General features: G+C 42.7%; 1 protein-coding gene across 1 annotated transcript in view; it reads right to left on the reverse strand.

Annotated features, from left to right (window-relative positions):
- cpxm2 (carboxypeptidase X (M14 family), member 2) overlaps nucleotides 1–13,380 on the reverse strand; it is a 32,002-nt gene that overhangs the window by 14,038 nt on the left and 4,584 nt on the right. The window contains exons 3-5 of the mRNA XM_037080332.1: nucleotides 7,552–7,661; nucleotides 4,700–4,839; nucleotides 654–738 (exon numbers count right to left, since the gene is read on the reverse strand). Of these exons, the coding sequence (XP_036936227.1) occupies nucleotides 654–738; nucleotides 4,700–4,839; nucleotides 7,552–7,661 (335 nt within the window). The remainder of the gene's footprint in view (nucleotides 1–653; nucleotides 739–4,699; nucleotides 4,840–7,551; nucleotides 7,662–13,380) is intronic.

Consider the following 13,380-nt stretch of genomic DNA (forward strand, 5'->3'; position numbering starts at 1 on the left):
GCGAGAGGGAAGTTTGTAGCGGAGACTAAATTGCCACAGGGGGTATTATCTCCCACATGGATGACATCAGCAGCCAAGGGAGTGTACAGTTACGCCAAAAATGTTATTAGCTGAGGCGCTAACCACAGCGGGGAGCGGCGAGGATGTGATTTCACTCAAAAATATCACCTTAATCTGATCTGCATGTTCATTGATGATATTAATGTTGTTATCACTCCACGGCCGCACACCGGTGACAAGTTGCTGCTCTAGTCTGTTGTCAAGGTATTCCCTGTATTTGGTTTCTGTCTATTCAATTACATGACGTGCCCGAGTAAGACAAGAGACCCGGCTCCGAGGACGAGCCAGGATGAGGTTCCCATCTGCTTGAATATCGCTATTATTTACTGCTGCCTCTCAGCTCATTAAGCTTGGAAACGAGCGGAGATCTAAATCTTCTCCTGTAATTGCTATCAAGCAAGGCTTCATTTTTCCATCTGGCTCCAGTAAACCAGGGGACACACAAAACAAGACTCGACATGAGGCTAGTTTACACGGAGTACACTCAATGATGCTTGAGCTCAAACGCCTCACAATGTGATGGTAATAACCCACTTTATGGATACAGTGCGTGTTACGAGATACGAGTCTTAAATGTCACGTCTGTCACTCACCAAGTCCTCTGAGCCGTTCTTCAGCGTCATCCACGTGTGACTGTCATTGCTCACCATGACCTTGTACGAGGTCACCCAGTCGCTCCTGTGGACGTCAGCAGGGGAAGAAAAAGAAATATTAACTCAGTGCGAATGGAGCGCTGAGGTGAATGCGAGGAAGCAGCTCAGCACACATCCAGACACGCTTAATTCTCACGGGGTGAACGACTGTCTGAAAATAGGAAAAAAAATGGGGAGATGAGGTTGGAGAATTCATATTAAAAGTGTCACTAAAGTTTTTTGTTACTTTAAGTTTTTGTAAAGTGGAGTTTTTTTCAATAAGAAATGTGGACGGTGATTCACAGCTAATTCCATGCAGTGTTTTATTTGCATTGTGATCTTTTGTGTCTTTTGAGGGTTTGTTCATTTTTACTGTGATTGGTTGTCTTTTTTTATATCTCTGAGATAAAGAAAATAAAACACAAATGTAAGAATGTGAAATTAAATTAGGGTTAGATGAGAAAGCACCACTCTACACCACAGTGAATATGAGATTAGCACCTCAGCACCTCTGAAGCTCACTAATTATCACGTCACACTAAATATTTGACTACTATTACTATTAATTAAGTCAGTTTCTCTGCTGCTGCTGCATGACGAGACTCCCAATGAGAGTCTCATCTCACTGTTATCAAGAAAGCAAATTTACTAAAATCACAGCTGACCATTCTGCAACTGTGTTGGTGTGTATTAGTGGGTTTAATCAGTTTTCCATCCATTTCTATTCATCTCCATGTAGCACGAACATCTGTTAGTGCCCTCCTGAAGCTTGCTTGAGTTGTGTAATCCATCACGGTGACTATCAAATCTGCAGTCATTTTGTCATAGTGGTATGAGGAACACACAGTGCTGCCTTTTGTTAAATAAAATATGAAAAATCCAAATACAGGACTTTGGTGACTTGGGACACAAGAGGTACAGAGTGCATTTGAAAATGGTCAACACAAACAAGAAAATAGACTGGAGAAGTGCAAACACACTTGTATTATCCTTTAGAAGTAGCTCCGGTCGTGCACAGAGAGGCGAAAACACCAGAATAATACAGCGTTTTCTCCGTCCGTTGGAAAAACACTGATGACTTAATGTCCCATCGTTGCCAGACAGAGCTCTGCCCAGCGTGTGCCGTTCGTAGGTTGGCAGTGACTTCCATGCTCCTGGATAAAGACATCAGTGCTGAGCTGGTCCAGTCCGGTAAGAATTCCCAGTTCTGCTAATTAAAGCACTGTTATAGACAGAACCCCCCCTCCCTCCCAGTTTCTGCACCGCAGACAGTTACATGCCCTGCAGAGCTAATTGCAGAGATGTTCTGTCTCAGGCATGGGTGTCTTCTGCACCCTCAGATCGCGCTGGCCTGCGAGGAAAATTACAAACACAGCCTGATGAAGAATCTCCCCCATGCTCTCTAACTACACAGCAGTTTCCAGAAGCCTGTGCCACCCTCTCCAATTAAGAAGCACAAAGGCCAACAGTTGTCAGATATTATTATAGAGCAGAGTGGGCGGTAAGGAAAAAAAATCTCAACAGTAGTTGTGGGGCTCTCTTGGTGGAAAAAAAAGGAGCATTTTGAAATGAAAAAGACATTGTTCCTCTTCAGTCTATCGCTTCAGTGTTGCAGCAAATCATTTTACTGAATGGCAAATTAATACTAAGACTGATGCTGCTCTCTAAGGAGCAGATTTAATTTGCCACGATTCAGAGGAAAGGCAGATGATTACATTATTGACACTTTTTTCTAATATAACATTTAAGTGCCGTCTTATAATGCTGTTTGTATTTCCTGGAAGGTCATGAATTTTGTGTGCTTGACACAAAAATAGAAGAAAATCATTCTATATGGTGACCGTTGGCTCTGTTACTGGTTAATAAATCCATTATTGATGCTTTACAGATTATTAATGATCAATCTTTATGATAAATACTTGGTTAATTAGTTTGTTTCCTTTGTCTTTTAGCTTTTTGATTAATCAGGAGGACCCTGAGGCGAGTGTCGATGATTTCTGAGTGTTCGGCTTGTATTTTTTTAATTATTATTATTTTATACATTTTATTGTTTTTACGCATTTTTTGTTAAATCTATTTTTAAAGCATTTTGGTGTGATAGCTACATTTTTCATGTATAAGTGTGCAATTGTTTACCCGTTTATCTTACAAATATTACAGTAATTAGTCTTTTGAGTTTGTCAATCACCTGTTAAAGCACTTTGAGCTGCACATGCGACACAAGTCTAACTGATCGATTGATTATTAAGCCTCTGACTTTGCAAGCAACTCAATTGGTAATTGTTATGACCCACTGTCGTGTCATGGACGTCTTAATAGCTCCTGATTTAATCACTTTGAGAAATGTTTTAACAAGCAGTTATACTGGAATTAAAAAGCCATCAAGTGCATGTGAATTAATGTTAGTGAGGGCTTTCTCACTTTATAGCACAACCTGGCAACCCTTAAGTTGTTCTCCAGTTCTCCAGCACAAAAAAAGTGATTTAATGATCATGAATAAAGGCCATTAATAAAATACAAATTTTGGGCCCAGGCCTGTTCAGTGAGGACAAATTGTCTCTGTTGTTCCCCAGTAAAATGAAAGCTTAAAGTCGGGTCTGGCATTATGTAGAAACCAGTGTGTGGGCTGAACAACTCAAGGTGAAGTACTATGGCTACATGTACTGTAACTTTCTCCGAAACAAAACACGAGTAATATGGGGACGTGTAGGTGGGTTCTATGTTTAAAAAGAAACGTCTTCATACTCTAGATAGACGCAGCAGCCTATAATGTACTGATGAGCTGAGGCAGTGGGAGGTGAGATTACACCCGTCCCTTTGTGTTTTGTAGTTATGTACACAGGATACCACAAAGACTCGATGGCCCTGTAAGTCATATTTTAACAAGCTTCACAGACACCGTTAGCGGCACGCAGCTGGATGACTCATCCAAAAACTGTAGTCAGTAAACACTTACTGGAAAATATCATTAAAAGTAAAAACAATTTGTACGGTGCAAAGAATACCCTGTACTCGTTATATCCCTCTTTTTTTCTCATCGCCTGAGTGTGATGAACAAGCCTACAGTGCAGTTAAATCTCTCCTCTCCAGTGTTATTTTTATAATGTAGTGACCTTTTAAGGAGAGATGAAAGAATGAGGCCTGCGCTCCGATCGATCAAACTCATAAATCCTTAATCCCACGGCGACGGGATCTGAGGAGACTTGTGAAAAGGGGCCAAACACCAAGAGGAGGATCGGCGCCATTTGGACAAGCTTGAAAAGCTTGTTTGTTTGTGTTTGTGAAGTCAAATTTCCCAGTTTGGATTAGAGAAAAAATCAAGAGTTGTTTAGAGTTATGGAACATCATTTAGGTTTTTGGCCGTTTACCATGCTCGGGTGATTAGCCATGCTAGCTACATGGGTGTTTGGATGGAGAAGCTGGACTGGAAGTCAATCCATCACTTTGATCCAGACTGACTTTATCTCAATGAATATTTGATGGAATGCCATGAAATGTTGTGCATTCATGGTCCCCAGAGGATGGATCCTATTGATGGGTGATTCCCTGATGTGTCCTTGAACGCCACATTTTAGATCCACATTTGTGGTTTTGAGTAAAATTTCTCATTATCTAGCATTAGATGCCCAAGCCCGTCTCTGATTGGCTCGTGTCTATCTGTCTGTTTTTGTATAAGCCTTAACAGCTACATGATCCTACACTTCATGATGTATACATCCAAAAAACAAATTATTATGTTTTTATCATTACTTATTTGCCATTATTTTGATGATATAGTATTTGATGCTGAGACTGACTACGTTAATGTGTGATTTTATGTTTGCAAAAATGTTGTTTAAAACCTGCTGGATTATCAAGTTAATGAACGTCCTCTAGTTGTTTAAAACAGACATCATGAGATATCACCAGGATTAAAGGCAACATGGCACACACACACGAAAACAAGAAAATCCTCATCATCGACCATCTGCAGCTCTCCGTGTATGTCTGCAGGGTTTCCTACTCACGACCAGAGGGAGCTCCTGCCTTGTGTGATGACCCCCGTGAACTTTGTCAGCCTCCTGGCATCCACCTCGAACCACTGCAGCGGGTCATCCCTCCCAGCGCACCAGGCCCCGTCATAGAGGTCATCTTCATAAAGGCCAGCCTGCAGGCCGGGGGAATAGGATTTTAATCCCAGATGTGGAAACACAGACACACAAGCCGCGTACGGTTCAGCTGGTAATGCCGACAACTTCTGCCTTTTTCTAGTTTTTGTAACAAATTCAAAGATTTTCTATTGCAGCCTTCGCAGTAGAAAGGGTGTAGTACGCAGGAGCCAGCAAGGTTTAGATCTTAATCTTTGACAATCTAAAATATGCTCCCTAGATAAGAATGTGCTCCAACATGATACATACAGGTACAGGATACATTACTCAACGTTGACTAGATTGAGTTTGAAGGGAGCGAACAGAAGCAAAACAAAGCCAGGGAAGTTATGGACACATCTGTCGGGCAAAGCTTTCCATTTCCCCGCATTCCTGATCTTTCCGCACCAGTTTGAGCGTTTCACCAATGCAACGCGAGGACACACGTTTTCAGGACACTCAACAGATGAAGATGTTAAGCTAATTATAATGCACGAAGTGATACTATCTTCACGAGGCCCGCGCCGGTTGGCACCGTCGGCTCAGGGCGAGATGTGTGAACAGTCACATCCTACGCTGACAGACCACATCGTTCATCATCTTCATCCAAAATGTAAACATGGCGATGACACGCCGCGCTGTGCACGCTGAGAGCGGAATGTCACGGCCTCTTCATCATGACTGTCGACTCGCTTGGATGCACAGCAGGAAACAGTGTTGAACAATGTGTGGGACAGCTAACTGTTTCAAGATAAACATGGAAGATCTTCACACCTGCATTTCCATATTAAAGGTACATACTGTGAATTTAGAGGGGAGACGTCATGATTAAGTGATGATCCATGAAATTTATGAAGTACAGTCACAGGTGTTATAAACAGTATAAGGTTAACATTGAACACATTGTTTCACTTTCAGATGTGTTTGGTTTTTAGTGGAGCTTTCTGAGATGCTCCCACTGAATATGACTGTGGACCACACTCAGCGGCCACTACATGGTGGTGCTCAAAAGTCATACTTGAGATAAAGTAAAGACAGCATGTTAAAATATGACTTTAGTTGATGTGAAAGTCACCCATATGAATAGTTCTTGAGCAAAAATAACTGATATTAGATGTACTTAAGCGTCAAAAGTCATTTTTTGTGGGTCAATGCTGGAAGGGATGAGGTGGAGCCAGCACACGCACATCTCACAAATTGCAAAACCTGGCATGGCTCTGTGTTTGAAACAAGCTGGCATTACATCCACACATAGAGAAAATCGAAAAAATGATCTGTAATTAAAGGAGAAGTTCATAAAACCGTCCGAGGCACTGAAAAGAATTGCAGCGTGTACAAGTTGTGTGCGTCGATAATGTTAGACCTTGTAAGAGGCCAGAGACATAGTTTAGCGTAGTACTTGGCAACAATGCATCCCATAAACACCCCAGTGTATAATAAATCAGCCATAGTCATTACACACACACACACTTAAGTTGATTGGTTGGTGCGCTCTTGTGTGTGTGTGTGCGAGCGATCGTTCTCTAAACGATGCCCACTTTCAATTACTCGCAGACGGGAGAGGCAGGTGTTCAGCGTCCATGAAACAAACACCTTAAACAAAAAAATCTACATCTAATTAAGTGTTGAATGATTTGTGTTATCTGAATATTATTCCGCTGAGGGGGGGCCTGTTTTATGTCCTGTTGAATATGAAACCTCTCACAGGAGAGATCCAAATGGAATATGGATATGAGGTTTGGCTGTGGAGCGAGAGATTTCTTTCTTTTTCGCGCCGATCCAGGTGCGGACGTTTGAACGAAGCAAATCTGGCACGTGTATCCCGTAACTCACACAAAGTACTGTGTGCTTTCTGCTGCAGTACACAGTTTTTAACTTTTCTAAACACTTCTGTAGGGTTCGTGCCATTTTGTCCCTGTTTCCCGTTGTTGTGCGTCTCTTCGTGTCTAGAGGAGAAGCTAAATCTGCCACGGAGCTGTTGGTGTCTGGAATCTAAACAAACTGCAGCGGCCACAAAAGTGGAAAGAAACCCCCCGAGTTCACTGGACACCGGCCTGATTCAACAGGTCGACATCTGCTTTCCATGTTTTCTCTCCCGATTTACAGATAATTGTTCTCTCGAGCGGACGCTATCTCGGTCCGTCCGTGATCCCCGATGCACACGTCGCACACGGAGGTGCACGCACAACCCAAACAATGAGCCCTTTTGTTTTGTTGATTTCCTGAAACATAATGCCTCACCGTGGTCTTGACTGAATTAGGAGCATGTGTGTGTGTGTGTGTGTGTGTGTGCGTGTGTGTTTCATTAATTGTGCAGCGCCGAGCAGAAGACGAGGCTCGCTGCAGACCGTACGCGGGCTAATACCCTCACAGCACAGCTTGCACTAACAGGAAATACCTCTTCTTCCCAGATGCCAATCCTTTTTATTAGGTTTGGGGATGTGCCTTTGGTTTGATGGCAACACTATTACTTTTGCTGTTGAGTAAGCCCCGAGGTATTAACGCACACAGAGAGCTGAAGCAGAATTATAATGTCGTCCACGTCGAGCTGAAGCAAAAAGCCGACGATGAACTTAAACTGATCCTAGAATTAAGAAAAAAAATCTCTCAATTATATTTTTGGCTTTGTCTGAAAAAAAAAAAAAAAAAACGCCTCCAAGCTGTTATGCAAGCCCCAACATTTCCTAACAAGCGTGCCCACGCCGCTCCGACACTTTACATTCTCGTCTTACCTGAATGTTAAGACGACCTCTGTGCGCGCCAAGGCCGTAGCGTTTCGTGGTCGAGGCGTGGAGCTGGAAATCATCAATCTTCAGCGTCTCCAGTCCCATGGGAGGGCATTCTGGGTATAACGAGAATGAAAAATTGGCCTGCGTCGGTCAATGTTATGTTTCATGTGTATTGCATTGCCCCAGCAGCATTCTGCACAGCGTTCACAGCTTCCTGCGTTTGTTAATAGCCAGACTCGACAGTAATGAGCAAACGTGTGAAGCGAGCGAGACGGCAGCCGCACTCCGTTTGTTACCGAGGAGATTCTTTTAAAAAAGGGAGCTCTGCACGGAAAGCCTAAAGTAGTCAACACGCAGAGGTCAGTGAATTGTTTCATTCTAATAATGTGAAATGCACATATAAAAGCTAATTGTTCTGATGGCGGCCATCATCAGCGTTGATGCTTCTTCTTCCTGCCTGATGAAAAACCCTTTAACTGAGCGAGTCTAAATCTTGGCTTATTTGTTCACCACCTCAGACTTTAAGCTTGAGAGGCATGAAACATTACATACCTCTACGTATAAACAAATCATGAAAAGGTGAGTCCATGCAAATAAAATGGAGTTTAATGGCTTGTCAGAGGAATTTCAAATGAATCATCATAGTTGATTAATGACCGTACATTATTGTAATTTCGCAATGCACACCTGTCGCAGCCGTCTGACTGGAGTGTGCATACATGATTAAATTGTTGAAATGACTAAAGCAATATCATGAAGGAGAGGAAATGGAGAAACCTGCAGCCGCCACAGCTGCAGACCTGGCAGGCACGTTTAAAGGTAAAAAGATGTATAATGTAATCAAAGGAATATATTTAAATGTCAGAAAGTTGTTTTTTTTTTTTCCCCCCAGCTTGCTCTGATGGTGAATTCAAATGTGGTTTTCAGACGCTGTCAATCCACAGGTTGTAGGATCAGAAAACATGGTTGAATCATCTCACTGATCAACATCTACAAAAACAGGTGAGTGAACAAACACCGGTGTGATTTATATTTGCTGGAGTGCACACAAAAACCTGATTTATGAAATGTAATCAAAAGGGAGATGCGTGCTCTTGGAAATGAACTCTTCATATACTTACGTGCATGGCCTCTGTATGCTGGAGCGGTGGTATGTATGCTAGACTAACAGACAAATTGTCTACTCGTGAAAAATCACAAGATCCTTCATAATTTCTGCACAACACATCTCTAGTTCTCAGCCACGTCGGCTGAGCTGAATGTTGGCATTTTACCATGGGTGCGTTAAATTTGTATGTCTCATCCCTATCCAGGCGGTTGTCACTGGCAACGCAACAAATCCAGCCGCCTGGTCAGGAGCCCTACGCTTCACAGTTGGATGCCATGGGTAACCCTCCAGCGTCACTTCCTCTGGAAGAACAACAGTATAAAGGGTGGGAAAGTCCAGGTCAAGGTGTGTTTAGAAGGGTCATTCACTAGATCTTCCCTCCAGAGACCGAGGCTCTGTATCCCATTTGTGACCAAGCATCAAGCATGATTTCCTAACTATAACCAAGTGTTGTCTTTAGCCTAAACATAACCAAACTACGACCACACAGCCCTTCATTTGAAAAAAAATGAATGCAAGAATCATAGGTAGAGCATTACAGTTTGAAGCTTGAGGGCACTGACCGAGCTGCCAAATGTGACTTGTTGGGAGTGAGGAACGTGCTGCCCTATCATCGCCTCACATCAGCACCTCTTTGTTCGGATGACATGTATGAGGTGACTTTTATGGGAGGTGTCGAGGAGGGAGGTGGCAGTAGGGTGACAGCTCGGCATGATGGCTGCCCAAGTGAGAAACAGCCGCCTTTCAATAGCTGTGAGCACCAAACCGCTGGACAATTTTTAATGAGATGTCGGAAAACTGGATCTGTTTGATGCAACATCAGGACAGTTTTCAGCTCCCCAAAAAATGTTTTTAACACGGGGGAGTCGTGTTTGTGGCAACAGAACCAGGTAACCTAAAATGTCATCTTTTCCTAAACCTTTACCTAACCAGAGCATAAACGCAGCATTGTCACAGCATGAAATTAAAATCGAACATAATAGATAGAAAATAATAATGCATATCCCATAATGCCTTTTTTGTCTGATTGTCTTGTTGTCTACTTAAGTCTCTAAGATGAAATAATCTAGATGAAATCACTGTGAGCTCATCAGATTTGTTTTCCTCAGACGGAGGCTGAATACTCCAGAGGACGTTGATTGTGATGTCTGATCAGCAGACACGCGGCTGCTGTGAGGCGCAGCGCTGCGCTGTACGTGGTGACCTCGATGTCTCGCTGTAGGCATGTTGCACGGTTCGCCTCCATGTTTAGTCACGCGGACATTCTGCAATGTAAATGATACTCAACATAACCTTGCAGTTACTTGGCCAAGGCATGAAATCCATATCAGCTCCTTTTCCAATGTGAATCACATTGTTCCATGTATGCAGATGTTTCCTTCAAGTGGAGCAGGATGTTGTTCAACGGTGACACTGATTTGAATCCTTTACTTTACTTGTTTATCGTTCTTCTTTTATTTTGGAAGTCCATTTTAACCACACGTTCATTACTCTCAGTGATGATACTGCACAAGTCCTCTTACTCTGCAGGTATCCTCCCATCCCAAACCAAAGGCTCTGCGTGATCATATGGTGGAAATTAGCAATCGTCAACGTGAAGAACTATCTTGTAATTAACTCCACTCGCATGCCACTTATCCATCAACACCTGCTGTTGCCACATCAGCGGTTTGGCAGGCAGGCAGCAGTATTCAAGGCACTCAGACTTTACTTTGGGGAAAAAGAAAAAGAAAACAAAAAAAAAAAAAACGTGGTCTTTAAAAGAAAAAAGCTGCACATCATTTAAAAATGTTCTGCTTTGGTGCCGGGGGGAGTTTGCAGCTGATTTGAACAAATGCCTGTCTTTAAGTAATCGCAGAAACTGAGATGTGTGTTTGCTATAAAAAGGGTTCTTTGTGTGAGATTGGCTCATCTTTTACACTACAATGGATATCACCCTGTGAGGGCCAAATGGGCAAATCAAGGTTGACGTGTGAAATCCCCCTGTGCCCGACGGCTCTTTGGGTCAGATCAAGCTGTTTGCAGACTTCCCTGGATCAAAGTGATGGAATTTCAGAGCAAGAATTTCCGATTGGGCATCGGTCTGTTTGCACATGCAGCATATGCTGCACATGTCGCTGTCATAGAGCCAGGACTGCCTTCACAAATGAACACCCAGGAGTTTAACAGGCACAAAGGAATTCTCTTACTGGGGATCTGGGCCTTTTGTCCTTTTTTACAGCAAGTGAAGTTGGACATATAGTTGTGCAGTTCATTTAAAAAAAAGGGTCAATTTAATCCATGAAGGAAGCTGGCTTTGCATTGAATAACTGTTCCAGAAGCCTGATATGGATGAGATGCTGATGACCGTCAATCATGCGCACAGGATTTTAAGAGAGGCTGGAGACAAAGAGGATCAGCATCCAAAATCCACACATGCGTGACACAATTTATGTTTGGTGCATAAAGCAAAACATAGCTCGAGAGCAAATCAATTCCTGCAGTAAAACTGCAGTGTAAAAGTTGTTTAACGAGCCGCAGGCGAAGAAGAGTTCGTGTAGTAACAGCAACTCTATACTGCAGTAAAACACATGTGTTCATCTACTTGTGCCTATATTTAAAATCATCTTGGAATCAGACACATACTGTAAGTCCTCCGGCTCTCCGAGTGCAGCGATCACAACATATTAGGGACAAGCCGGCCCCTCGAAGCGGCCCAATAGGATAAAGGTTAGCGGGGCGAAGAAATGGATGGATGCCTGCCATGTTTTGTAGCCCTAAATCATTATCGCCATCTGCATGCAATGCTTCTCAGGAGGACCCACACTGGAACACAGCATCTGGCCTCAGCAGTGATGTGTAGTAGAAATGACAAAGCGGATGGTTCGATGGTGCTGTGTGTTGCTATTTAGGCCACGTGCCATGGAAGACATGCTGAGGCCAAAAAAACTACTTCCAGGATCAAAGTTTGGTCAGGCTATATGTGTCACAAGTTCAGATTTTACACATCTGGTGTTACAGTGCTGAAATTCCTTTAAGTGTATGATTAATTCATATCAGAATGCATATGGACAGTAAACTGCTCTCAGACAAAGAGCTCTCTTTCTTAATGACATTACATCTTACATCTTGAGGAAACAAGCTCGAGGAGCAACAATCTAAACAGGAGTGGTGTCAAAATGTGAGATGTCAAAGAGAGACCAGGTAACTTTGGGTGAATATAGAATACCGGCACATTGGATTTTTAGTCTTGATTTCTAGTTTGGCTCATGTGCCAAGCCCCCAGGAAGGAAGAGTGCTGGGCTTGAAATCCACTTTGACATAGTGGCCAAACAGTGTAACAAAAAAAAACCAAAACACATTTCTCATTAGCTTCCATTGCTGTAACTTTGTGGATCCTGTTTTTGAGTATCACAATCTTTACAAAGTGACTCGTTTCGACATCAGATTTTTATTAATTCGCTCAGATAACATTCGGAAAGTATAGAGCAGTGACAACAGAAATGTCTGATGGTGATGTAAGGTGTGTTTTCCTCTTGCTTTATCTTTGTAACATTGAAATGTTTTGCTTTGATAATCAACAAAACAGTGTTAACAGTAGCATCACTGAAATAAAACGACTTGGGATCAACCAATCACATCTCTCCGACATCATCAGTTCGCTGCTCCTGCACTTCCTTTAAAGCTGACTTCTCTAATTCCAGTTTCAGTACTTAGAATTGAAAACTACAAAAGGCAAATCTTGCCTTGTGTATGTAATTTAGCAACAAGACATGTCATTTTCAATAATCAACTCATCTTTTCATTTGTAAGAAGTCGCACAGTGTCTCTTAAACACCATCTTGATGTGACTCATGCTCTGAATCATCATTACACATCTTCAGCTGCACATCAACCTATGTTACAGTTTTTCCTTTTCGATAGGCCAATCTGTCAAAAACTCAAAAGAATCATATTGGAATCAGCCTCTGCAGCTTGACCGTGCACATGTTACAAACTGTGATGTCTGCGCGGAAACATCTTGTTTATGGCCGCGTCTGATGGGAGCGATGAATGAGCTGTAAGAACATCCGCTGAATCGAGCTCTGTTGCTGGTCTCTGCTGTACAATGAATTCCCCGTCGATTTGCTGTGTGTGTGGATGTAGCAAGGCACTGAGTTTCGGCTGCACCTTCAACGACGGCTTGATAATTAAACGAACTAAAGGCTAAACAGTTTCTAAGTCTGAGTAATGAACTTGTTACATAGAAGGTGTGTGATTTTTGTGACCTGGATAAATCGGCTGCTACCAGGAGACGCTGAAACAAACTTGGAAAACAGATTTGGTGTTGAGTCACAGTCGCAGCCGTGAAAACATGATTTTGGGAGCCCGAGCCTTCCAGACTTTGACTGTGTGGGTGTCTTTGTGCCAGGCGTGTCGGCATGTCGAGGTCCCATTTTCCAACATGCAAGAAAAATCTAACTTTCTGTTCCCGCTCCCGAGTGCCAAATTAAAAAATGGCAGCCTCTCCGTCTGTCTCAGTAGGTTTCCTCACAATAGTCTTAACATAAACACATAAATTCACAGTTGGCCACCACAGCCACTCTTTTTAACCTCCCCGCGTTATTAAATACAGCTTCCCTTTAAGCAAGAGCTGTCTGACACTGTAAATAAGTCTAATAAGGGCGATATCGGAGCTGTGGAAAGTCTGAGGTCAAAAGCGCACAGGCTCTGCCCCGAAATCACAATTTAAGTCGAGCAAGTTT

Source organism: Acanthopagrus latus, chromosome 20, assembly GCF_904848185.1.
Source record: "Acanthopagrus latus isolate v.2019 chromosome 20, fAcaLat1.1, whole genome shotgun sequence".
Classification (NCBI taxonomy): domain Eukaryota; kingdom Metazoa; phylum Chordata; class Actinopteri; order Spariformes; family Sparidae; genus Acanthopagrus; species Acanthopagrus latus.